At 47.2% G+C, this 27,538-nt stretch overlaps 1 protein-coding gene across 1 annotated transcript in view; it reads right to left on the bottom strand.

Annotated features, from left to right (window-relative positions):
• LOC142365548 (E3 ubiquitin-protein ligase RNF38-like) overlaps positions 1-27,538 on the bottom strand; it is a 255,509-nt gene that overhangs the window by 26,655 nt on the left and 201,316 nt on the right. Inside the window, exon 6 of the mRNA XM_075446404.1 lies at positions 7,924-8,094. Coding sequence (XP_075302519.1) covers positions 7,924-8,094 — 171 coding nt within the window. The remainder of the gene's footprint in view (positions 1-7,923; positions 8,095-27,538) is intronic.

Raw genomic sequence — 27,538 nt, 5'->3', positions numbered from 1 at the left:
CCTCTGACTCGTACGGGACCATTGAATGTTGTCGGATGGTCGAACGTATTGTTAGATAAATGTAGGATGGATGTGCTCTGCAAAGGAGATGTTTCTATCCTTCAAGCTATGCCTGTAGTATATAAGCCTAACCAAGCCCCAGAGTATGCTTATTTACCATACGAGGTTATTAAGGAAGTTCAGAAATCCATACGAGAATACGGTCTCCAGGCTTCATTTACTATGAACCTCATACAGGCTATAGGAGAATCTTATGTCATGACCCCTTCTGATTGGCGATCAGTACTTAGAATGGTTCTATCATCTGCACAATATACCATCTGGGCATCAGAATATAAGGAACTTGTAATTGTGCAAGTTATGGAGAATATTGATGCTGGATTAGGTATTGGAGAAAACGAGTTGCTGGGTCAAGAAAATTACGCCACGGGGGGAGCACAAGCGACACTGCCAAGATGGGTATTTATGCAAGCCACGGATTTAACTCTCAAGGCCTTGCGAAAGGTGCCAGATCTTGGCCAATGAGAAGCGTCTTTCGTATCAGTTTGACAGGGATCTCAGGAGCCCTATGTTCAGTTTTTAGATCGGTTACAAACTGCTATGATGAGACAAACTGAACAAGAGGAAGCTGCTGAGATCTTGCAATTTCAGCTCGCAACCAAAAAAGTACAACAGGGTCCCTCTAGAGCAGTCGGTGTACCCGACCTGAGATCAAAGCAGGGTGAATTCCAGCCTAAAGCCACGCAGTCCCTCTGACACAGCACAGCCCGCAGCACCAGCAGCCACCACACAGGACGAGTCAGCGAACCTGGCACTGCTGGGGCACACGGCCCCCTGTGCGCCACCCCTTCCCGCCGAGCCAGCGGGCTCCCCTCCATCGGTAACCGGCGGCGCGGCACAGCACGGACCCCCAACCCCCATCGTGCCCGCCCGGCCCGGCTCACGACCCAGAAGCGGCGCGGCGAGAACCGTTTTCCTTACATTCAAGCCCTTGCTTGGAAAAAGTGTGTACAATTCAATTACTGCAGTAGAATTCCTTGTGGACAAACAGCTGGCATTAGGTCACCTGGTACCTTCTCCTAGCCCACAGAACACCCCTAGATTTGTCATTCCAAAAAAGTCTGGTGAATGGAGATTATTACAAGATCTGCAGGCTATAAATGCAGTAATGAGCCCAATGCAGCCACTACAGCTTGGTGTCCCTAACCCAGCTATGATCCCACAAGACTGGCCTCTTTTTGTTATTGATTTAAAGGACTGGGTTTTTACAGTTTTTTTACACCTGATGATTGTGCTCATTTTGCATTTTCTGTGCCTTCAATTAACAGTACACCCATGCAGTGATACCACTGGATCGTTCTGCCCCGAGGCAGGATGAATAGCCCCACAATTTGCCAGGTAGTCGTGGATGCAGCGCTAAAAGAAGTAAGGCAATCTTTTAAACAGATCTACTTATATCACTATATGGACGACATCCTCCTTGCTTCTGAGACACAAAATGTGCTGCTCACTGCTTTTTCTAATTTAGAATCATCATTAAAGATCTACGGGTTACAGATAGCCCCGGAAAAGGTGCAGACAGAGCAGCCCTGGAAGTATCTAGGATGGAAATTTTTTACTTCACAAGTGTTCCCACAACCATTGCGTATTGTTGATCAGGTTACCACTCTTCATGATTTACAAAAATTATTAGGAACAATTAATTGGGTACGACCCCTTTTGGGCATCACAACTGAAGAGTTGTCCCCTTTATTTACCTTGTTGAAAGGGGACTCAGATTTGTTATCTTCCAGGAGATTGACGCCAGAAGCAAAAACTGTCTTGCAGAAAGTTTTGGGTAAAATCGCAACTTCCTTTGCCTCCAGAATCAATGTCAAGTTACCAATAGATTTGTATATAATTTATGCTTGTCTCCAGCCTTATGCTCTTTTAGGTCAGTGGTGTGTTAACACGCAGGAGTTGAAGAATCTGGACTGGATCTTTTTGTCTCATACGCCCATGAAAACATTAACCACAAAGGTAGACATTACAGTGTCCTTAATGGCACAAGGTCGGAATTGTTGTCAGCAATTGACAGGACGTGATCCTGATACTATTTACCTGCCGCTGGCTAAAGATGACTTTGTGGTATTAAACAGGGAATCCTTATCGCTGCAAGCTCCTCTAGCTGATTATTTAAATGACATACGTTATACCCTTCCACAACATAAGCTGTTACATTCCCTCTCTCAAATTCCATTGCAGCCAAAAAACCGATGTGTTCCTGTTCCTATTAAAGGAGCACCAACAGTGTTTCTGGACGGATTAGGGAAAACACATAAAGCTGTGGTTGTGTGGAAACAAACAGATTCATCAGATTGGCAATCATCTGTTTTAATCGTTGAAGGATCCACACAAATTGTTGAACTACCAGCGGCCTTGCATGCCTTTGAATTGTTTTCGACTGAACCACTCAATGTTGTCTCAGATTCTGCATATGCTGTGGGTATTGTTCAAAACACTGAAGATGCAATGATAAAAGAGGTCAATAACAACTTTTTTCCTTGCTATTGAAATTAGCTACACTACTTAAAAATCGTGTACATGTATATTTTATAATGCATATGCGGTCACACACTATGTTACCTGGACCAATAACTGAAGGACATGCTGTAGCAGACAAATGGACAATGGCAGCAGTACTGCCGTGCAGTTTTGAGCAAGCCCGATTATCTCATGACTTCTTTCATCAAAATGCCTCTTCCTTGTGTAAACAATTTACTTTGTCCCAAGGGCAAGCCACAGAAATTGTTCGTGCATGCCCTGATTGTCAACGTATTACACCCGTATCATTGTATACAGGAGTGAACCCTCGTGGTTTACAAGCTAGTGAGTTGTGGCAAAGTGATGTTACACATATATCAACATTTGGTCGAATGCGTTATGTACATGTTAGTGTGGATACTTTCTCAGGATTTCTGGTAGCCACTGCACTAACGGGAGAAAAGGCACGCAATGTGAAACGCCACTGGCTAAGATGTTTTGCCACTATGGGCGTTCCAAAAACAATTAAAACTGATAATGGTCCTGCTTATGTTTCACGAACAATTTCTGTTTTCCTACAGGACTGGGGTATACAACATGTTACAGGTATACCGCATTCTCCTACTGGACGAGCCATTGTCGAACGTGTCCATGGGACCCTCAAAGCTATGCTAAATAAACAAAAAAGGGGGAATCCTATGGGCAGTGTTACCCCACAGGAACAGTTAGACAAAGCATTATATGTACTTAATTTTTTAAATCGTTCTGATCATCAATTATTTACAACAGCAGCTGACCACCAATTTGGGATGGTCCCTCCGTTTGTGGCTCGACCAAAGGTATGGTATAAAGAATTTGGGGAATTGCAATGGACAGGTCCTGTAGAACTAATAACATGGGGAAGAGGGTATGTGTGTGTTCTTCTTTCAACAGGCCCTCGATGGTTACCAGCAAAATATGTGAAAACATATCATGAGCTGAAAGAACATAATGCAGAATCCAATGCCAGAGATGACCATGCTCACTCTCAAGGACCAACCTCTGATATGGAAGTAGAAGAGATCCACTCCGGATGATCCTATTACACAGGGAAAACTGAAAAAATTACAGCAAACGCAAGTACTCTGATGGCTGCAGTGGGTGCACCACCCACACCAATTAATACATTCCTTGCATATTTGGCAATTATCTCCCACAACAGCTCTTTTTATAACGAAGCAATCTTGGAGGACACGGTATACGTGATTTTAGAACTGCGTCTGCACAAGAGCAAAGGTCAACTAGCAGACACCGTGAGGAAAAGTATGAACCTTCATCTGAGGGCTCCCGACAACTGCCCAGAGGTGCCAATAGACATGTACAAAGGACATTAATATATTTATACCTAAAAAAAAAAAAAAAGCACTTCTCAGAAATGTAATGTTTATGTATGTTAACATGGCATAAATATCTAGTAGTTTTGTCTTTTCGGTACACACATTTGGGTAGAACTATCCCCTGTGCGTCCAGTACTGCAGTAAAGAATGCCTGCTTTCTAGAACTTCAAAACTAAGTTTTAGAGAGTTAATTAGTTTGTTGCTTTCCGGTAACAGATTTTGGCACCCCAGATGGGACCCTGCTCCTGAACCTCAACGATCCGAGGGATCGCAGGACCTCCAGTCGGCACAGAGGGATTCTCGGGGAGAACCTCCTATCCCTGGACCGAGAAGTTCTGAGCATGGACCATGAATAAGGTAAAGGCATTCTTCTAGTATTATTTCTTGTTGCTTGACTGTTAGTTGTAGTGTAAGCTTCACAGCATTGGGCTATATTGCTGCGGAGGAGGGAAAGTACCCTTCCTAAAGCAAACTAAAAAGAGAGTACTCTTCCTGAAACCGAGGCTCGGGAATTTGTATGTTAAATGTTGAATACTATTGTAAGTCCCTGTCTATTTGTAATATTTAGATTTATGTTGAAAACTTGGTGTGCTTGTGCGTGTGCGGTCATGACTATGTTTGTGTGGTTTTATGTGTTTGTTGTCATAGTGTTTTTGTATTTCTGTGATCTGATGGATTTATTTGGTTTCTGTGATCTAACGGATTTGTCTGGACTAAGTAACTGCCTTTGCGTCTTTGGTTTGGTGAGTTCTGCAGGTATTGTATATAGTTAATGAGTTATACCCTTAGATACATTGATTTTAGCCTAGGTGATTAATATGAATAGCCAATACTAACTGTTATGGATGTTTGTATGTGTGATGAGTATACCTATAACCCAAGTGCAAATTTACTGAGCTTATATCATTGATCCACCATTATTTCGACTCCTGACATAGTGGGATGCATCCCCTCTGATTGGCAATAATGATATGTTGTGGTCAGGCGGTGCTTGGATCCCACCATCCACACAAGAAAGAAAATTGGATGCAAGCAAATTAATCTACACCCATATGTTAGAGAACAGATTTGCCATCAATATGTATTATTCTCAGGCTAATTTGATCTTTCTTTACACCCAGCAGGTTATGGTATGCACTTCACATCTCTGTGTCTTCTATTAGCATTTGTGTTCTTATGTCTGTTTTTAGTATTGTAGTTTGTGTGGGCCTCTGAGAAAGTGTTAGCAAGCTGAAGGCCGAATTACGTCAGCTCTTCTCATCAACAGCTTCTGGCTAAACAAAAAAGGGGGAGATGTGGGAAACCATATAATATGAGACAGAACAGCACTGTCTCATGACCCTGAAAGATCAGTGCATCCTGTGCCTCCCTTCTCTATTCTCAGGAGATAATCTGTTTTCACACAACCACCTGCAAAAAGATCCTGGAAAACAGCAACCGTGAACTGGCATTCGCAAAGCCACGAATCCAAAGCTGACTGGCTCTAGTGACAATTGTATTAGTATATAAGGTATTCACTTGAGTAATAAAATGATTCTGATCGAGCACAAGATTGGGGTCCGTGAAGTCATTCACCACATAGAGACATCCTGAGGTGTCTTAAAACCTGAATTATCCTCTGATCCTGTGATCCTATGATCCCTTTCATCAGACTGCATATATAAGGCAGTGTCCTTGGTTTGGCCAGGATAGGGTTAATTTTCACCAGAAGCCAGGGGGGGACACAGCCGGACGGAGTGACCCAAACTGGCCAAACAGATGGGGTATTCAATATCATGTGCTGTCATGCTTGGTTCTGAGTGGGGGAGCTGGCCAGCAGGGAAATTAATCGCGGCTCGGGAGTGTGCTGGGCATCAGGCAGTGATAGTTGCTCTGTGCATTTCTGCTGTTTGTTTTGTCTGTTCTTCTTATCAGTATTATTGTTTTTACTGTTTGCTTTGTTTGCTGTTCTGTTAAACTGCCCTTATCCTTACCCATGAGTTTTTGCCTTTTTCTTTCCATTCTCCTCCCCACCCCAGCAGGGGAGGGGCGACCGAGTGACCACGTGGTCCTTCGTTGCTGGCCAGGGCCAAACTACAACAGGCAGCAACTGACGTCCTTAATAGACACATGTTCTCAAACTGAAGAAAATAGTTCTACTTCAGTAACATAAGGAATAATTGAAGGCACACTGATGTTTGAAGAATTAAGAAGTTTCTTATGAAAACAACTCAGCATTTCCCTGTGAAGGAAACCTCCTTCATTATAAACAACATGATTTATACCTATAAATAACCTATTGCCATGTTTAGGCTAGATACATTACCTTGAAGATATACTTTTGCTATTAGGAAAGATCAATTCAAATCTCAGCTCATTTTGGTCTCATTTTTCTGGAAAACCTTAACTCTACTATTTCACTAATTCACCCTTCTTTTCACAGTACTGAATTCCACATGCTTCAAAACAGTAGGATATGAAAGTCGTCTTGTGGAAGCAAAGGAAAAGGAAAATTGGTTCCCCATCCTGAACAAACTTTAAATAGTCAGCATTTTTAAGGCAATAATTCTTCTATAAGACTTGACAGCAAAAAATCAAGCTGTTATGGTTTGGCTGCGGCCAGCAACAAAAGCACCACGCAGCCGCCCCTCCCCCTGCCGGGGTGCAGAGGAGAATGGAAAGAAACAGGCAGAAACCAGTGGGTCGGGATAAGGGCAGTGTAACAGAACAGCAAACAACGGGAACAGGAACAACAACAATACAAATAAGGAGAAAGCATAACACAAACCGCACAACCCACAGAGCCGCTCTCCTGGAACGGAGCCAGCGCCGTGCACTCCTGAGCTGCGAGTGAGTTCCCGCTGCCCTGCTCCCCCCCACCAGAACCCAGCATGACAGCACATGGTATGGAATACCCTGCTCTGTTTGGCCAGGTGGGGTCAGCCCACCCGGCTGTGCCCCTTCCTGGATTCTGGTGAAAATTAACCCTGTCCTGGCCGAACCCAGGACACAAGCAATTGAACAGAGCTAATAGTTAACAAGAGAGCCTATTCCCAAAGCTAAATTAGCAATCCAAGTTAAGAAAGAAGTCCCGATATTTTCTGTGGGAAAACATCCTGATTACCAGAGAAAACTATGCAGAACTGTTACTCCATGACTATAATGAAATTATTACCGTAGTGTCAACACCTGACATTTAACACAGCAGTATTTGTTACTGTTCAAAACAGCCTGAGCAGTATTTGTTAGTAATATTGGAATTATTTTGTATTTCTGTATTAATGAAATATTGGTAGAGCTCCAAAGAAACAGGCACAAAGGAGCCTGGCAGAAGATTAGTAAGTGAAAATTACTAACCTCTGGCAGATGATTAATAAGTAGAAATTACAAAATGTATTTTTTTCCCTTGCGTCCAAAATATATTTTCTCATGTTTGCGTAAGCCCTATTATGAAGGCATTCACTTTTCAGTCAGATTTGTTTAAGTGAAAAGAGTCAATGATTTCCATAAGCAGGGGAGAAAAGAGGTTCCAGTAGGCTGTATAAGGTTTAAGTGATACTTTTCACACTAGTGTTTGGGGAAGATACAGTGATCACTTTAAATAAACTGTACATTAATGTGATAGAAGCATGCAACAGAAATAATGCTTTGTGATTTCTGGTCTGTCTACATAGTTTTTCTCTGAGACCACTGCTGCACTACACTTAGGTCTCTATATTCTCTTTTACTTTCTGGAAGAACACCACTTGCAGAAACAGTGCATGAAGCAGGCATATGTCAGACTGACAGGAGTACAGGCCTCCAGGAAAACGGAGTGGGCAACAGCTGAGGAAATCTTAAGAGAATCAAAATGAATTTCAAAACAATACCTTTTTTTTTCCTTCAGACTAAGTCTTGATCAGGTAGCATTACTATAAAACCCTACTACTTACTATAAATCAGATCCATTTGTTCTCTCAATCAGAATGTTGTTAGAAGGACAAAAGTATTATTTGCTGATCAACTCCCAAATATTTTAGGAGACGGGATAAGAAGCATTACTTACTGAATGTGACTGATGTGCTTGGAAGGGAACAAACTGCCCTGGAGGTGGCAGGTGAGACAGGTGATGTGGAGAGAGGTGAGGAGGATGCAAAAGGAATGTGTTGTTAGAAATCAGAGGTGGGAACGCTGCATATGGTACTGGTAGATGTTGGACTGAGCACGCCTGAAGCACCTGAAAGAAAATTAACATTTTTACATCTAGAGTGAAAGGAGATTATTAAAAGAAAGCGGTCCACTTTTACCCTTAGTTTACAAGCACAACCCACACAATAATTCATTCAGAAACTCTATGAACAATGATTCTAGTAGAGAATAGGGTCTAAAAGTGTGATGCTACCAGCTACGCTTGCAAGGTGCAAAGGCCCTTTAATTCAGATGAAGTCAATGGAAGTTGGGGGTGTTCACTCTGCACTACCAGGCACAGACTCCCAAGGGAGGGAGCAGGTTTGCTTACCACAGTAGTTTCTATTCTTCCCATATATTACATTTACAGACACATGCTAATAAAACAATCACTAGTTGAAACTGAAGGACTTGTGCCTCAGATTGTGCCTTAAAGAACTCTGTTGCCTGAAGTTGGGCCCCTTCTCTTCCTTCCCCTCTTGCTGGTACCTGCAGTCCCTTTTTCCTCTGTCCTGGAGCTTCGAGGTGATCTGCTGAAAAAAATGGTGTGCATCTGCCGCAACTGCAAGGCTGTGGCTGTAATACAACCAGAAGCACTACAGCCTGCCTATGCTGACATCTCCCCCCAAACAGTCCTCCTAAGGACCTATATAGCTGTCCAAGACCTCAGGCTGCATGGAGCTCCATTATCTGGAAGTCCCCCTAGCACCTGAAGGCAGCGGTAGATGTCATAGCTGCACAAGTGTGCCCAGCTGGAAGAACTCATCAGACAAGTAGCTATGTAACAAGAGGAGCACAACAGGCAGTGCAGTATCCGGGAATGTGAGCAGGATATTGATGCGTAGTACTGTGCACTGTCCCAGGCTGAGCGACAGCCCTGCCTTAAGGCTGTGCAAGAGGAAGGTAAGTGGAGTGACTACATCAATAGACAAGGGAAGAGCTACGGATGTCATTTATCTGGACTTCTGTAAGGCCTTTGACATGGTCCCCCACAACATCCTTCTCTCTAAATTGGAGAGATACGGATTTGATGGGTGGACTGTTCGGTGAATGAGGAATTGGCTAATGATCACATCCAGAGAATAGTGGTCAATGGCTCTATGTCCAGATGGACATCGGTGACAAGTGGTGTCCCTCAGGGGTCCGTATTGGGACCAGTACTGTTTAATATTGTTATGGGTTTGCGTGGCAAGGTTTTGGTAGTGGGGGGGCCATAGGGGTGGCTTCTGTGAGAAGCTGCGAGAAGCTTCCCCCATGTCTGATAAAGCCAGTGCCAGCCGGCTCTAAGACGGCCGCTGACCAAGGCCAAGCCAATCAGCAATGGTGGTAGTGCCTCTGTGATAACATATTTAAGAAGGGGAAGAAAAAAACTGTGGTGAAATGGCAGTGAAGAGAGAGGAGTGAGACGATGTGAAAGAAACAACTCTGCAGACACAAAGGTCAGTGAAGAAGGAGGGGGGAGGAGGTGCTTGAGATGCCAGAACAGAGAGTCTTCCCTTGCAACTCGTGCTGAGAGACCATGGTGAGGCAGGTTGTTCCCCTGCAGTCTATGGAGGTACACGGTGGAGCAGATATCCACCTGTAGCCCATGGAAGGGTCCCCATGCTGGAGCAGGTGGATGCCTGAAGGAGGCTGTGACCCTGTGGGGAGCCCTGTGCTGGATCAGGCTCCTGGCAGGACCTGCGGACCCGCGGAGAGAGGAGTCCACGCTGGAGCAGGTTTTCTGGACGGGCTTGTGACCCCTTGGGGGACCCACACTAGAGCAGTGTGTTCCTGAAGGACTGCACCCCGTGGGAGGGACCCACTCTGGGGCAGTTTGTGAAGAGCTGCAGCCTATGGGAAGGGCTCACATTGGAGAAGTTTGTGGAGAACTGTCTCCCGTGAGAGGGACCTCACGCTGGAGCAGGGGAAGAGTGTGAGCGGTCTTCCCCATGAGGAGAAAGGAGCAGCAGAGACAACGTGTGATGAACTATGAACTGTCCAAAGCCCCCATTCCCTGTCCTGCTGCACAGCTGGGGGGGGGGGGGGGGGGGAGGAGGAGGTAGAGAAACGGGAGTGAAGTTGAGCCCAGGAAGAAGGGAGGGATGGAGGGAAGGTGTTTTAAGATCTGGTTTTATTTTCCCACTATCCTGCTCTGATTTGACTGGTGATAAATTAAACTTCCTTTTCTCCCCAAGTTCAGTCTGTTTTGTCCGTGACAGTAATTGGCGAGTGATCTCTCCCTGTCCTTATCGCGACCCTCAAGTCTTTCATCATATTTCCTCTCCCCTGTCTAGCTGAGGAGGGGGAGTGATAGAGTGGTCTTGGTGGGCACCTGGCATTTATCCAGGCCAAACCAAAACAAATATCTTCATCAATAACATAGTGGGATCACGTGCACCCTCAGGAAGTTTGCAGATAACACCAAGCTGAGTGGTGCAGTTGACAGGCCTGAGGGACAGGATGCCATCCAGAGGGGCCTGGACAAGCTGGAGAAGTGGGCCCATGTGAACCTCATGCGATTCAACAATGCCAAGTGCAAGGCAAGGTCCTGCACCTGGGTGAGGGGAACCCCCACTATCAATACAGGCTGGGGGATGAATGATTGAGAGTAGCCCTGCTGAGAAGGACTTGGGGGTACTGGTGGATGAAAAGCTGGACATGAGCCACCAATGTGCGCTCGCAGCCCAGAAGGCCAGCCATATCCTGGGCTGCATCAAAAGAAGCATGGCCAACAAGTTGAGGGAGGTGATTCCCCTGAAGCAACCCTGCATAACAGACATGATGCTCTGGGGTTGGAGATTGAAGAGCACGTGAGTAATGGACAGGATCCAGGAGAAGCCGACCATGTAAAGTTGATCCAACCACCCACTCGCATTAGAACCAGTGCCACCAGAAAAGCACCTAAATATTAGTAATTGGAGATCCCTTATTGAGAGGCCACAAAGCACCATTTGCCATCCATACAATTTCTCTAGAGACATCTACCTACCAGGAGCTCACATTCTGGACGTCCCTGAGAGGCTGCTGAGCCTCATGAACCCTACTCTGCTCCTACTGTTCCACATAGGGTCTAATGATACTGAGACGAAGCAACTTGGAACCATCAAAAGAGACTATATGACCCTCGGAGCAATGTTAAAAGGATCTGAATCACAAGTGCTGTCCTTCTCTATCCTCCCAGTCAGGGGAAGGGGTTCAGGAAGGATTAGATGAATTGAAGATGTGAATGCCTGGCTGTATGATTGGTGCCATACTCAAGGTTTTGGCTTCTATGATCATGGATCTACCTTTGAAAAGCCGGGTCTGATGGGAGCTGATGGGATTCACCTGACCAAGTGGGGCAAGAGGGTTCTTTGCCAACAAACTGACTAGACTTATAAGGAGAGCTTTAAACTAGATTTATCTGGGGAAAGGGATGGAGTTTTGAGATGCATGCTGATGCATTAGGAACCAACAGGGAAATGCCTGAGAAATGCTGCAAAGGAATTAGGGCTTGTTCCTCCAAAAAGGTGACATGGTCAACAGCCCGACTAAAGTGCCTCTATACCAATGTACGCAGCATTTGGTAACAAACAGGAGGAGCTGAAAGCCATTGTGCAGCTAGAAAGCTATGATATAATCGCAGTCACTGAAACTTGGTGGGATAAATCACACAACTGGAGCACTGCAATCGACAGATATAAACTGTTCAGAAGGGACAGGCAAGGAAGGAGGGGCGGGAGGTTTGCCCTCTATGTAAAAACGTTGATTGACTGCACAGAGCTGTCTTTGAAAAACAGCGATGAACAGATTGAGAGCTTATGGGCAAAAATTAGGGGCCAAGCCAACAAAGGAAACCTCGTTCGCTCTCCTAAGCTTTTACAGGTACGTTGGCCAGAAAAGGAAGAAAATGTACTCATTTTTAAAAAGGACAATAAGGGGGACCCTGGGAACTACTGACCAATCAGCCTCACCTCCCTGACCAGTAAGATCATGGAACAGATCCTCCTGGAAGACATGTCCAAACATATGGAAGACAGGGAGGTGATTAGAGATACCTAACATGGCTTCACCAAGGGCAAGTTGTGCCTGACTAATCTAGTGGCCTTCTACTATGGAGTGACTGCATTGGTGGACAAGGGAAGAGCTGCAGATGTCATCTATCTGGACTTCTTGTAAGGCCTTTGATATGGTCCCCTACAACATTCTGGACTATAAATTGGAGATAGATGGGTTTGATGGATGAACTGTTAGATGGATAAGGATTTGGCTAGATGGCTGCGTCCAAAGACTTCTAGTCAGTGGCTCAGTGTCCAAGAGGAAACCAGTAACAAGTGGTATCCCTCAAGGGTCTCTACTGGGATCAGTACTATTTAATATCTTCATCACTGACATAGACAGTGAGATTGACTGCACCCTCAGCAAGTTTGCAGATGACACCAAGCTGAGTGGTGCAGTTGATTCGCTTGAGGGAAGGGACCTTGACAGGCTTGGATACGAGCCGGCAATGTGCGTTTGCAGCCCAAGAAAGCCAATTGTGTTCTGGACTAAAGAATAAAAAGAAGCATGGCCAGCAGGTTGAGGGAGATGATTTTCCCTCTCTACTCTGCTCTCATAAGACCTCACCTGGAGTCCTGTTCCCAGTTTTGGGGCCATCAGTACAAGAAAGACATATACCTGTTAGAGCACGACCAGAGGAGGGCCATGAAAATGATCAGAGGGCTGAAATACCTCTCCTATGAAGAAAGGTTGAGAGAGTTGGGGTTGTCCAGCCTGGAGAAGAGAAGGCTCTGGGGGAGACCCAATTGTGGCCTTTCAATATATAAAGGGGGCTTATAAGAAAGATGGAGAGGCTTTTTGCCAGGGCCTGAAGTGACAGGACAAGGGGTAATGGTTTTAAACTAAAAGAGGGTAGATTCAGACTAGATACAAGGAATAATTTTTTTATGATGATGTAGTGAGACACTGGAACAGGTTGCCCAGAGATGTTGTGGATGTCCCATCATTGGAAGAGTTCAAGGTCAGGTTGGATGGGGCTTTGAGCAACCTGATCTAGTGAAAGATGTCCCTGCCCATGGCAGGGGATTGAAACTCGGTGGAGTTCCAATGTAGGAGGTACTTTTGGAAATATTAAAACACAGTTCCTCAGTTTATATAATAGCCAAAAATAAATAAAGATTATTATAGCTTTAATGTATGTTAAGAGGACTGCATAAAGATTACCAAGCAACATTTTGCAATGTGTATTATGCAGGAGGTTAGGGTATATTTTAAATGTCCTTAAGGCTTTCAAATCTATTTCCTTAATCCAGTTGTTCAATACTGAAGAAACAGAATGTGTTCCTCACCCAATATTATAATAAGAGAACATGTCAACCAAGTCTCCACTTTACAGTGTTATATTCTGAAATACTTTTCAATTTCATTGTTTTTAAGTAGAGCTCGAATGTGCAATGATCTCTGGTACTAAAAATAAGTGACCATTACAATTCTAGAAAGTCTTTTCAGAAGTTCATTGAAAAGTTTTCATTTTCCAGATTATGTCACAAAGAGATACAGAGAGAGCGCAAGAGAGAGATGGAGAGAAAGCGAGACAAGGGGCGGGGAAGTGAGGGAGAAAGCGAAAGAAAGATAGTTAGGATGAGAGAGAGAGAGATGGAGAGAAAAAGAAAGCACAAGAGGGAGATAAAGAGAACAAGAGAGAGGGAAAAGACAGAGAGAGAGAAAAAGAAAGGGTTGAAGAGAGAAGAGCGAGAACGTGAGAGTAAGTGAGAGAACAAGACAGAAAGAAGAGAGGAAGAAGGAGAAATAGAAGGATAAAGGAAGAAAAAGACAGAGAAAGAGAGTAGAAAGGAAGAGAAAGAGTGAGGGAGAAACAGTGAGAGACAATGAGAGTGAGAAAGAGCGCAATCAAGAATGACACAGGAAGCGTGGGAGAAAGTGAGTGTGCACAAAAGTGTGAGAGGAGAAGACAGCGGAGAAGAGAGAGAGAGAGCAAAAGACAGAATAAGAGAGAGAAAGAGCATCAGCAAGAGACAGAGACAAAGAGAGAGAGACGGAGACAGGCAGGAGTCAGACACAGGGAGGAATGTGCGTGCAAATGCAGAGAGAGATAGAGGAGCATGCAGACAGAGGAAGAGAAAGAGGCACATGCAGACAGATGCAGAGGAGGCCAGACAAACACATACACACAAAGATGCAGAGGAAGAGAGACGCATGCACACACAGACGCAAAGGAAGAGAGATGTACAGGCACACAAATGCAGAGTGACAGAGAGACAAACAGGCACGTGCATAAACACAGAGAGAGACAGAGAATTGTGTGCACAGACACAGAGGAAGAGAGAGAGACACGCGTGCACATAGATGCAGAGAGACATGGGGGGAAGACACCTGTGCACACAGATGAGATGTGCATGAACACCAACGCAGAGAAAGACAGAGAGACACATGCACACAAGCGCAAAGAGAGACATGCAGAAAGACAGATGCAGAACTGCACGCGCACACACATGCAGGGAGAGACATGTGTGCACAGAGATGGAGAGGAAGAGAGAGATACGTGAGCGTACACGGATGCAGGGAAAGGTAGACAAGTAGGTAAGCACATGCACAGATGTAGTGGAAGAGAGGCAGAGGGATGCACACAGATGCAGAGACACATGTACACACAGATGCAGAGAGATGTGCCTGCACACAGACAAGGAGGAAGAGAGATATGCACACAAACACATGTGCACAGAGGCAGAGAGACCCATATGCACACAGAGACACGTGGGGGGGGGGGCAGAGATGCATGCACACACAGATGCAGAGGAAGAGAGATAAAGAGAGGAAGAGAAGCGCATGCACAGATACAGAGGAAGAGACAGAGATGCATGCACAGACACAGACAGGGAGAGACAGAAATCCACGTGCACACAGATGCAGAGAGAGAAACAGAGAGAAACAGGGACAGATAGATGTGTGCATGCGCAGATGCAGAGGGAGAGAGACTGAGATGCTCACGCAGACAAACATAGAGGAAGATAGACACAGGCATGCACAGATGCAGAGAGAGACAGGCAGAGAGACAGAGGTGCATGCATGCACAGATGCAAAGGAAGAATGACAGAGGCATGAGCAAAGATGCAGAGGAAGAGAGACAGAAAAAGAGACAGAGGCATCCACACACACAGACAGATGGGTGTGCACATAGATGCAGAGGAGAGACAGAGATGCAAGTGCAGTTGCAGAGGAAGAGACAGATGTAGAGACACATGCACACGTTCAGACGCAAAGCAAGAAAGAGGCAACTGCACACAGACGCAGAAGAAGAGAGAGAGATGGGCGTGCAAACAGGAGGGGAGAGACAGAGGTGCATGCACACACAGACACAATGGAGGAGAGACAAGTATGTGTGAACAGAGATGCAGAGGAACAGAGAGACACACACAAAGACACAGGCGAAGAGTGTCAGAGAGATGCACACACAGGAGCAGGGAAAGAGACAAAGATGCACATGCGCACAGATGCAGAGGAAGAGCAACCAAGAGATGCTTGTGCAGACAAACACAGAAGAAGGGAGACACAGTCGCAGGCACACACAGACAGGCAGAGAGAGACAGTGAAGCATGCATGTACACAAAAGCAGATGAAGAGAGAAACAGAGTTGTGCATTCACACAGACACAGAGGAAGAGAAGCATGTGAGAGAGAGGAGGAGAGACAGAGAGATGTGCACACACATACACACATACACAGACTGGAGCACACAGATGCAAAGAGAAACAGGGAAGCGCGTATGCAGAGGAATAGAGACAGACAGATGTGCATGCACACAGAGGTGAAGAGACGTGCACTCCTTCAAATGGAGAGACACGCACACAAAGATGCCAAAGAAGGGATGTGGGCGTGCACAGACACAGAGAGAGACAGAGACAGGCATACATGCATGCATAGACGTAGATGGGCATGCATAGACGTAGATGGGCATGCATACAGACACAGAGGAAGAGGAACAAAGATGGGGGCATGTACAGACAGAGGAATAGAGACAGAGACATGCATGCGCACACACAGACACAGATGGGAGCACACGCAGACACAGAAGAAGAGAGACAGAGAGACAGGTGGATGCACAGACGCAGAGACAGACAGAGAGACAGACAGAGATAGATGTGCATGCACAGACAAATGCAGAGGAAGAGAGACAGAGAGTTGTGGGCATGCACAGACACAGAAACAGAGACAGAGAGAGAGACAAGCACACAGATGCAGAGGACGAGGAACAGATGTGCATGCATATAGATACAGAGGAAGAGAGAGACAGAGAGTGAGACAGACATGCACATGCATAGACATAGACGAGCACACACAGATGCAGAGGAAAACAGACAGGTGTGCATGCACAAAGATGTGGAGACACGTGTACACATTCAGAGAGAGAGACTTGTGCACACAGATGCATACACACAGATGCAAAGGAGGAGAGACAGAAAGACGTGCACACACACGTACACATACTGGAGCACACAGACACAGAGAGAAACAGGGAGGCGTGCACATAGATGCAGAGGAATAGAGACAGAAGTGCGCGCACACAGATGCAGAGACGTGCACATGTTCAGACGTAGAGAAAGACAGAGTGAGAAACAAAGGCATGCACGTGCACAGACGTAGCAGAAGAGAGACGCAGAAACCTGCATATACATAGATACAGAGAGAAGTGACTACACACAGATGAGGAGGAAGAGACACACACAGACACAGAGACATGCACACATACAGAGGCAGAGGAGAAGAGAGATTCACATGCGCAGAGACACACACAGACTCAGACGCAGAGAAAGAGATAAGCACACACACAGGCACAGAGGAAGAGAGACAGAGAAGCGTGCACACAGATGCAGATGAACAGATGCCACCATGTCCCTACGGATGTGGTCATTAAGATACCAACTATGTCTCCACCAGCTAACAAGAAAGAAATACAAACTTTCCTAGGCCTTCTGGGGTTCTGGAGAATGCATATTCCAGGTTAGAGTCAGCTTGTGAGCCCTCTCTATTGAGTGACCTGAAAGAAGGACTATATTGAGTGAGGTCCTGAGCAACAAGCCTTTTGAGCAGATCAAATGGGAGATAGCTCAGGCGGTAGCCCTTGGGCCTGTCCATACAGGACCAACTGTGCAAAATGTACTCTACACTGCAGCTGGGAAGAATGGTCTCACCTGGAGCCTCTGGCAGAAAACATCAGGAGAAACCTGAGGTTGACCTTCAGGGTTTTGGAGCTGGGGTATCGAGGACTGGAAGCCCACTACACCCTGACTGAAAAAGAGATACTAGCAGCATATGAGGGGGTTCGAGTCACTTCAGGAGTTGGTACAGAAACATATCTGCTCTTGGCACTGCGATTGCCTGTGCTACACTGGACGTTTAAAGGAAACATCCCCTCTACACATCAGACAGTTGATGTACATGGAGTAAGTGGGTAGTGTTGATCACACAACAGGCTGAAACGGGGAACCCCAACCACCCAGGAATGCTGGAAGAGATGATGGACTGGCCAGAAGGCAGTGATTTTGGAGCATTGCCTAAGGAGGTGGCTCACACCCAAGAGGCACCACCATATAATGAGTTATCAGAAGATGAAAGGCATTATGCTCTGTTTACTGATGAATTCTGCTGTGTTGTAGGCAACCACTGGAAGTATAAAGCTGCTGTGTGGAGTCCCACATGAAAGTTGTCGAGGGAGTCAAAGGAGAAGGCGAGTTTGCAGAAGTGAAAAACATCCAGCTAACCCTAGAGACTGCTGAATGAGAAAAGTGGCCAGTACTCTATCTCTATACTGACTTATGGATTTTGGCAAATGTCCTATGGGGATGGCTACAGCAATGGCAGTGCAGAGGTAAACCCATTTGGGCTGCTGAACTGTGGCAAGACATTGCTGCCCAGGTAGAAAACTTGGCTAAAAGGTACATCATGTAGATGCTCACGTGCCCAAGAACTGTGCCACCAAAGAACATCAAAACAACGAACAGGTAGAGAAGACTGTCAAAACTGAAGTGGCTCAGGTGGACCTGGACTGGGAGTGTAATGGTGAGTTATTTGTAGCTGGATGGGCCCACGAAACATCGGGACATCTAGGGAGAGTTGCAAGAAAGACATTGAGGTGCTGGAGCACGTCCAGAGAACAGCAACGAGGCTGGTGAAGGGTCTAGAGAACAAGTCTTATGAGGAGCGGTTGAGGGAACTGGGGTTGTTTAGTCTGGAGAAAAGGAGGCTGAGGGGAGACCTTATTGCTCTCTACAACTACCTGAAAGGAGGTTGTAGCAAGGTGGGTGTCGGTCTCTTTTCCCAAGTAGCAAGTGACAGGACAAGAGGAAGTGGCCTCAGGTTGTACCAGGGGAAGTTTAGACTGGCTATTAGGAAAAATTTCACCACCAAAAGGGTTATCAAGCATTGGAATAGGCTGCCCAGGGAAGCGGTTGAGTTACCATCCCTGGAGACATTTAAAAGACCTGTAGATGTGGCACTTAGGGACATGGTTTACTGGTGGATTTGGCAGTGTCAGATTTGCAGTTGGACTCGATGATCTTAAAGGTCTTTTCCAACATAAATGATTCTATGATTCTGTGATTCTGTGCAACATACAGATGGGCTTGTGATCAAGGGGTGGACCCGACCATGGAGGACATCACACAGATCATAGAATCATAGAATGGTAAGGGTTGGAAGGGACCTTAAAGATCATCTGGTTCCAAACCCCCCTGCCATGAGCAGGGACATCTTCCACTAGACCAGGTTGCTTAGAGCTCCATCCAAACTGGCCTTGAACACTGCCAGGGAGGGGGCAGCCACAACTTCTCTAGGCAACCTGGTCCAGTGTTTCACCACCCTCACAGTAAAGAATTAATATCTAATATCTAATCGAAATCTGCCCTCTTTTAGTTTACAGCCATTTCCCCTTGTCCTACCGCTACGCACCCTTGTGAAAAGTCCTTCTCCATCCTTCCTGTAGGCCCCCTTCAGGTACTGGAAGGCTGCTATAAGGTCACCCCGGAGCCTTCTCTTCTCCAGGCTGAACAGCCCCAACTCCCTCAGCCTGTCCTCGTAGGAGAGGTACTCCAGCCCTCTGATCATCTTCGTGGCTCTCCTATGGACCCGCTCCAACACATCCATGTCCTTCTTATGTTGGGGGCTCCAGAGCTGGACACAGTACTCCAGGTGGGGTCTCACAAGAGAAGAGTAAAGGGGAAGAATCACCTCCCTTGACCTGCTGGCTACGTTTCTCTTGATGCAGCCCAGGATATGGTTGGCTTTCTGGGCTGCAAGCGCACATTGCCAGCTTGTGTTGAGCTTCTCATCCACCAGTACCCCCAAGTCCTTCTCCTCAGGGCTGCTCTCGAGCTACTCTCCGCCCAGCCTGTACTTGTGTTTCAGATTGCCCCGAGCCACGTTCAGGACCTTGCACTTGGCCTTGTTGAACTTCATGCGGTTCACGCGGGCCCACCTCTCCAGCCTGTCAAGGTCCCTCTGAATGGCATCCCTTCCATCCAGCGTGTCAACCACACCACACAGCTTGGTGTTGTCGGCAAACTTGCTGAGGGTGCACTCAGTCCCGCTGTCCATGTCGCCAACAAAGATATTAAACAGCACCACCCCCAGTACCGACCCCTGAGGCACACCACTCGTCACTGGTCTCCACCTGGACATCAACCAATTGACATGGACCTGGACATCACCCATGAATGTGAAACATGCCACAATCAAGTGAGCCACACAAGTAAAGTCTCTCCGGAATAGAGGGTGGTGGCTGGGTTTTTGATATGGTGAGGCCTGGCAAATTGACCATATGGAACCACTGCCACAAACATGCCAAGGCAAGCACTACATACTCACCATGGTGGAAGTGACTACTGGGTAGGTAGAAACATATCCTGTAAACCATGCCACTGCCTGAAAACCCATTTTAGGTCTTGAAGGCCAAATTTTGTGGTGACACGGTACCCCAGAAAGAACTAAGTCAGATAATGGGATCCATTTCTGAAATAACCTCATAAACTCCTGGGGCAAGAAACATGGCATTTATTGGGTGTATCACATCCCCTATCACCCACAAGCCTCTGGAAAGATTGGACAATATAATGGACTGTTAAAGACTATGCTGAGAGTGTTGGTCATGGAAGCACTGGGATATAAATTTAGCACAAGCCACATGACTGGTTAATACTAGAGGATCTACTAACTGTCCTGGTCCTGCCCAAACAAAGTCCCTACATGCTGTGGGAGGAGATAAGGTCCCCATGGTGCACATAGGGAAGCGACTGGAGAAGGCAGTGTGGGTTGCTCCTCCCTTGGGAAAAGGCAAACCCATTTGTGGTATTGTCTTCGCTCAAGGACCTGGATGTACTTGATGTGTAATGTGGAAAGAATGGTGAGACTTGGTGTATACCTCAAGGAGATTTAACCTTGGGGGAAAATAATCTGTGAGTTGTATGTTGTAGGAAGTAATGTAGCAGGAACTGCCTGAAGAGTGAGCTTCGCAAGGAACCCAACAAGTGCAGCAACAACCCAAACCAAGGTGGTATCGGCGCCCAACAATTGATCATGCTGCTTCTCCAGTCCTAAGCGACCATCTTGACAGATGGGGACCAAGTCATAACCTGTTCTTATGAACATTTTGGCGAGTCGTGGAGGCCCATAGAATGGGGAAATAATATCTAACTATCTGTTAAGGGAGAAGGGATAGTAGTTAATGAGAATGTATAAATCTGTATGTTGGGTGTAAAGATGGTTTAATTATATGTTAGAAGTGTTGGCCGGAGGGGTTTTCAGGAATGTGAAACAGATACAATGGGATGATCAGAAGATATCTTAATGTTTCAAATTATATAGGACCTAAGAATGATGTAAATGGTAGGGAATAAGAGATGGAGATTCTGTTGGGTCTGGCTGGGATGGAGTTAACTTTCCCCATAGCAGCCCTCATATTGTTGTGGTTTGTATTGGTAGCTAGAATGGTGTTGATTGATAACACATCAATGTTTTGGCTACTGCTGAGCAGCATGCACACAGCACCAAGGTTGTCTCTCCAAATCCCCTCAAAGGCTGGGAGTAGGCAAGAAGTTGGGAGGGGACATAGCTGTGACAGCTGACCCAAAAGGATATTCCATACACTATGATGTCATGCTCAGCAATAAAAGCTAATAGAAAGGGGGGGAGGGGCATTTGTTATTAAGGAGTTTGTCTTCCAAAGCAACTGCTACACATATTGAGGCTCTACTTACCAGGAAGTGACTGGATATCATCTGCTGATGGGGAATAGAGAATAAATCTTTTTGGTTTGCTTTGCTTCCACACGTGACCTTTGCTTTTCTTTATTAAACTGCCTTTTTTTCGACTCAAGAGTTTTTCATTTTATTTTCTCCTCCTGTCCCACTAAGGGGGAGGACTGACAGAGTGGCTTGGTGGGCACCTGGCAGCCAGCCAATGTCAACCCACCACATGTGCACACAGATGCACAGGAAGAGCGACAGAAATATGCGTGTAAACATAGACATGGAGAGACATACACACACACAGATGCTGAGGAAGAGAGACTGAGAGAGGCACGCCCACACAGACGTGCACAGGTGGAGAGACAGACGGGCATGTGTGAAGAGAGATGCAGAGGAAGAGTAGCAGACGCATGCGCACACAGGTGCAGAGACACTTTTGCACACAGATGCAGAGGAAGAGAGATGTGCACACACTGAGAGTTGTGTGCATACACAGACACAGAGAGAGACAGAGATGGGCAGAAAGAGACAGAGGCACGTGTGTGCAGAGTAAGAGAGACAGAGGCAGACACACGCACACAGATTCAGAGGAGGAGACAGAAATGCGTGTGCACATACACAGACTGGAGCACCCCCAGACACAGAGAGAAACACGGAGGCGCACACAGATGCAGAGACAGACAGATGCACAGCACACACATGGAGATACATGCACACAGAGAGAGAGGCAGAGAGGCAGAAGGGCAGAGAGGCAGACATGTGAGCGTGCAGAAGCAGGAGGAACAGAGAGGCACATGCACACAGAGATGCACACACACAGATGCAGAGAAGAGACAGGCACATGCACAGATGCAGACAGATGTGCATACACACAAAAGCAGAGGAAGAGAGAGACAGAGATGCATGCACACACAGAGGAACAGAGATGTGTGCACACACACACAGGTGCAAAGTGAGAGAGAGAGACAGAGACACACAAACGCACCCACCTAGAGATTCACAGGAAGACTGAGAGATGCTCATGCAGATAGACACAGAGATGCGCAGAGATGCAGAGGAAGAAGGAAAGATGCGAGCATGCACAGATTTAGAGATACACAGACATGCACGCACACATAGAGAGACATGCCTATGCAAAGACATGGAGAAATACAGATGCGTTCACACAGCCACAGAGACATGCACAGAGGCAGAAGAGGACAGAGAGATCCATGTGCACACAGTCATGCACAGACAGATGCACAGAGACAGAGTGAGACAGAGGTGCACATACACAGATGCAGAGGAAGATACAGACAGACAGGGGCATGTGCACACAGATGCAGAATGTTGTGGTTTAACCCTCGTAGGCAGCTAAGCACAACACAGCCACTCACTCACTCCCCTTACAGTGGGATGGGGGAGAGAATCGGAAAGGTAAAAGCGTGAAAATTCATGGCTTGAGATAAAGACAGTTTAAAAAGAAAAAAAGAGAAAAAAAAAAAAACAAAGAAAAACAAAACCCAGAAAAATAAGTGATGCAAAAACCCACAACTGCTCTCCACCAGCCAACTGATACCCAGCCAGCCCCTGAGAAATGGAAGCTCTGGCAAACTTCCTCCTCCCCATCTAGATTTTACTACTGAGTATGACATCATATAGTATGGAATATCCCTTTGATCAGCTGGAGTCAGCCTACTTGCTGGCAGGGCAGTGTGAAAAGCAAAAAAGGCCTTGACACTGTGCAAGCACCGTTCAGTAATAACTAAAACATGACTGTGTTATTGACACTGTTTTCAGAACAAATCCAAAACACAGCCCCATACCAGCTACTATGAAGAAAATTAACTCTATCCAAGTCAAAACCAGTATGTTCTCCACCCCTTATACCATACCATTTACATCATGCTCAGATCCCACACCATCCAATACAACCTTATTAACCACCACCACCCCTTCATGTAATTTGATATTTACACAGATATCATTTCCTTAGTCTATGAGCCACCCCTGTACAATGTCCATAAAAAGTCCATTGTGTTCATTTAGTCCATGACTTGGACTCCATCTGTTATGGTGGTCACCCAGGACAGAAGAGACACTGTTGTGTTATTTGGCACCAAAGCCAGCTCAGATGGTTCACTGCTGCACTTGCACTGCTTCTTGTGAGGCGCATTGGTCTGGGTGGTTCCTGCTATAGTACTTCCTATAACATGCAACTCAATTTATGGGTTGCAACAATTTAAAGGTATATCCATTACAATCTCCACCTGTGGTCCGTTTGGACCGGTTATAGGGTTTAACATTTCAGTGAAGTCTTCCCTTTGCTTCTAGTTTGTCTAGCAGCAAGGAGTTCCTGTTATAATAACTTGGACATATGGCAGTCACAGCAGTGGCAACATACAGCATCATATAACACTGGCATCATACAGGAATGACACCATGCAACTCAAATCATGGGTTATTTTCACCCAAGATTAAAGCTCCTTGAGGTACACATTGGAATTCCCCATCCTTCTGCATTACCCACCAAGTGCACCCAGGTCCTTCACAGAATCAAAGAATCACAGAATAGTAGGGGTTGGAAGGGACCTCTGTGGGTCATCTAGTCCAACCCCCCTGTCGAAGCAGGGTCACCTACAGCAGGCTGCACAGGACATTGTCCAGGCGGGTCTTGAATATCTCCAGAGAAGGAGACTCCACAACCTCCCTGAGCAGCCTGTTCCAGTGCTCCGTCACCCTCAGAGGGAAGAAGTTCTTCCTCATGTTCAGACGGAACTTCCTGTGCCTCAGTTTGTGCCCATTGCCCCTTGTCCTGTCACTGGGCACCACTGAAAAGAGCTTGGCCCCATCCTCCTGACACCCACCCTTCAGATATTTGTAGGCATTTATAAGGTCCCCTCGCAGCCTTCTCTTCTTCAGGCTGAACAAGCCCAGCTCCCTCAACCTCTCCTCGTAGGGGAGATGCTCCAGTCCCCTCACCATCCTTGTAGCCCTCCGCTGGACTCTCTCCAGTAGCTCCTCATCTTTCTTGAACTGGGGAGCCCAGAACTGGACACAGTACTCTAGATGAGGCCTCACTAGGGCAGTGTAGAGGGGAAGGAGAACCTCCCTTTTCCTGCTGGCCACACTCTTCTTGATGCACCCCAGGATCCCATTGGCTTTCTTGGCAGCCAGGGCACACTGCTGGCTCATGGTTAACCTGTCGTCCACCAGCACACCCAGGTCCCTCTCCGCAGAGCTGCTCTCCAGCAGGTCCACCCCAAGCCTGTACTGGTGCATGGGGTTGTTCCTCCCCAGGTGCAGGACCCTGCACTTGCCCTTGTTGAACCTCATCAGGTTCCTCTCTGCCCATTCTTTCCAGCCTGTCCAGGTCACGCTGAATGGCAGCACAGCCTTCTGGTGTATCTACCACACCTCCCAGTTTGGTGTCATCAGCAAACTTGCTGAGGGTACATTCTAACTCTTCATCCAGGTCGTTGATGAAGTTAAACAAGACTGGGCCCAGTACTGACCCCTGGGGGACACCACTTGTCACCAGCCTCCAACTAGACTCAGCGCCGCTGATGACAACCCTCTGAGTTCTGCCATTCAGCCAGTTCTCAATCCACTTCACCGACCACTCATCCAGCCCACACTTCCTCAGCTTCCCTAGGAGGATATCATGGGAGACTGTGTCGAAAGCCTTGCTGAAGTCTAGGTAGACAACATCCACGGCTCTCCCTTTGTCTACCCAGCCAGTCATGTCATCGTAGAAAGCTATTAGATTGGTCAGGCATGATTTCCCCTTGGTGAATCCATGCTGACTACTCCTGATAACCTTCTTTTCTTCCACTTGCTTCATGATGGCCTCCAGGATAAGCTGCTCCATCACCTTTCCCGGGATGGAGGTGAGGCTGACCGGCCTGTAGTTCCCTGGGTCCTCCTTCTTGCCCTTTTTGAAGATTGGAGTGACATTGGCCTTTCTCCAGTCCTCGGGCACCTCTCCTGTCCTCCAGGACCTCTCAAAGATGATGGAGAGTGGCTCAGCAATGACATCCGCCAGCTCCCTCAGCAGTTGTGGATGTATTCCATCGGGGCCCATGGATTTGTGGACATCCAGATCACTTAAGCGATCCCTCACACAGTCCTCCTCGACCAAGGGAAAGTAGTCCTCTTTGTAGGCTTCTTCTCTTACCTCCAGGGCCTGGGATTCCTGAGGGCCAGTCTTAGCACTGAAGACTGAAGCAAAGAAGGCATTCAGTAGCTCTGCCTTCTCCGCATCGTCCGTCACCAGGACACCCGCTTCATTCAGCAGCGGCCCCACATTGTCCCTAGCCTTCCTTTTGCTGCTGATGTAGTTGAAGAAGCCCTTCTTGTTGTTTTTGACATCCCTTGCCAGCTTCAATTCCAGGTGAGCCTTGGCCTTCCTCGTCGCATCCCTGCATGCTCTCACCACGTTTCTGTACTCTTCCCAAGTGGCCTGCCCCTCTTTCCACATTCCATGGACCTTTCTCTTCTGCCTGATCTCCGCTAGAAGCTCCTTGTTTAACCATGCAGGTCTCCTGCCTCCTTTGCTAGATTTCTTTCTCAGGGGGATGCATTGCTCCTGTGCATGGAAGAAGTGTTGTTTAAAGAGCGACCAGCACTCTTGGACCCCCCTGCCTTCGAGAGCCCTGGCCCACGGGATTCCTCCCAGTAGCTCCTTGAAGAGGGCAAAGTCAGCCCTCCTGAGGTCCAGGGTTTTGATCCTGCTTATCGCCCTGCTTCCTCCACGCAGGATCCTGAACTCAACCATTTCATGGTCACTGCAGCCGAGTCTACCTCCAACCTTCACATCCTCCACCAGTCCCTCCATGTTTGTTAACACGAGGTCCAGCAGCGCGCCTTTCCTTGTTGGTTCCTCCACCACTTGCATCAGAAAGTTATCATCGATGCTCTGTAGGAACCTCCTGGATTGCGCCTGCCTAGCTGTATGGTCTTCCCAGCTGATGTCAGGGTGGTTGAAGTCCCCCACCAGAACCAGGGCCTGTGACTGTGAGGCTGCTTGCAGCTGCCTGTAGAAGGCCTCATCAACCTCCTCCTCCTGGTCAGGTGGCCTGTAGTATACAAGCACCGTAATGTCACCCTTATGAGCCTGTCCCTTAATTCTAGCCCACAAGCTTTCAACTCGTTCCTCATTTGCCCCCGGGCCAAGCTCAATGCATTCCAGTTGCTCCCTCACATATAGAGCAACTCCCCCACCTCTCCTTGTTGGCCTGTCTTTCCTAAAGAGTCTGTAGCCATTTATGACAGCATGCCAGTCATGCGAGTTGTCCCACCACGTTTCTGTGATGGCGACCAAGTCGTAGCCGTCCTGCTGTATAATGGCTTCCAGCTCCTCCTGTTTATTTCCCACGCTACGTGCATTGGTGTAAACACACTTGAGCTGGGCTGTCAATCTCACCCCTGGCCTTGGCACTCCAAGCCTAGGCTCATCCCTAGTGAGCTGGGCGATGTCCCCTTCCCCCTTCGAACCTAGTTTAAAGCCCTCTCAATGAGCCCCGCCAGCTCGTGGCCAAGAATTCTTTTTCCCCTTTGTGATAGCTGAGCTCCACTTGTTGCCAGCAGGCCCGGTGCTGTGTACACCTCCCCGTGACCAAAGAAGCCAAAATTGGACCGATGGCACCAGTCCCTGAGCCACCTGTTAACCAGGTGAGTTTTCCTGCCCCTTTCAGTGCTGTTCCCTGCCACTGATGGGATGGAGGAAAACACCACCTGCACCCCTGATCCCTCAACCAGTCGCCCCAGTGCCCTGAAGTCCCTTTTGATGGCCTTGGGACTTCTTTCTGCTATCTCGTCCCCGCCAACCTGCATTACCAAGAGGGGGTAGTAATCAGAAGGCCGCACCAGACCAGGGAGTTTCTTCGCAACATCCCTAACCCGGGCCCCAGGGAGGCAGCAGACTTCCGTGTGGGATGGGTCCGGTCGGCAGATCGGGCCTTCTGTTCCCCTCAGAAGGGAATCACCTATGACAATTACCCTCCTTTTTTTCTTAGTTGAGGCAGTCGTAATTCTTGGGGCTGTCTGACTCGTTCTAGGCAACCCCCTGGATGGAGCCTCACCTTCACCCACATCCTCTGTGGCCAGTCCCTCACATTCCAGAGCCCCATACCTGTTGCTTAAGGGCAACTGGGCAGGTGAGGGAGGCCGGGGGGAGATTCGCTTGCCCCCCCGAGCAGGGACCCGTTTCCATTCCCCCCCATCTCTTAGGCCCCCTCTTTCTTCTCGGTGGCAAGAGGGTTGGGGTTTCTCTGCTTTTTGTGGAGCCACCTCC

The sequence above is a fragment of the Opisthocomus hoazin genome, chromosome W (assembly GCF_030867145.1).
Source record: "Opisthocomus hoazin isolate bOpiHoa1 chromosome W, bOpiHoa1.hap1, whole genome shotgun sequence".
In the NCBI taxonomy this organism is placed as follows: domain Eukaryota; kingdom Metazoa; phylum Chordata; class Aves; order Opisthocomiformes; family Opisthocomidae; genus Opisthocomus; species Opisthocomus hoazin.
The sequence above is the reverse complement of the archived record's forward strand: the minus strand, read 5'-3'. Positions and strand labels throughout refer to the sequence as shown.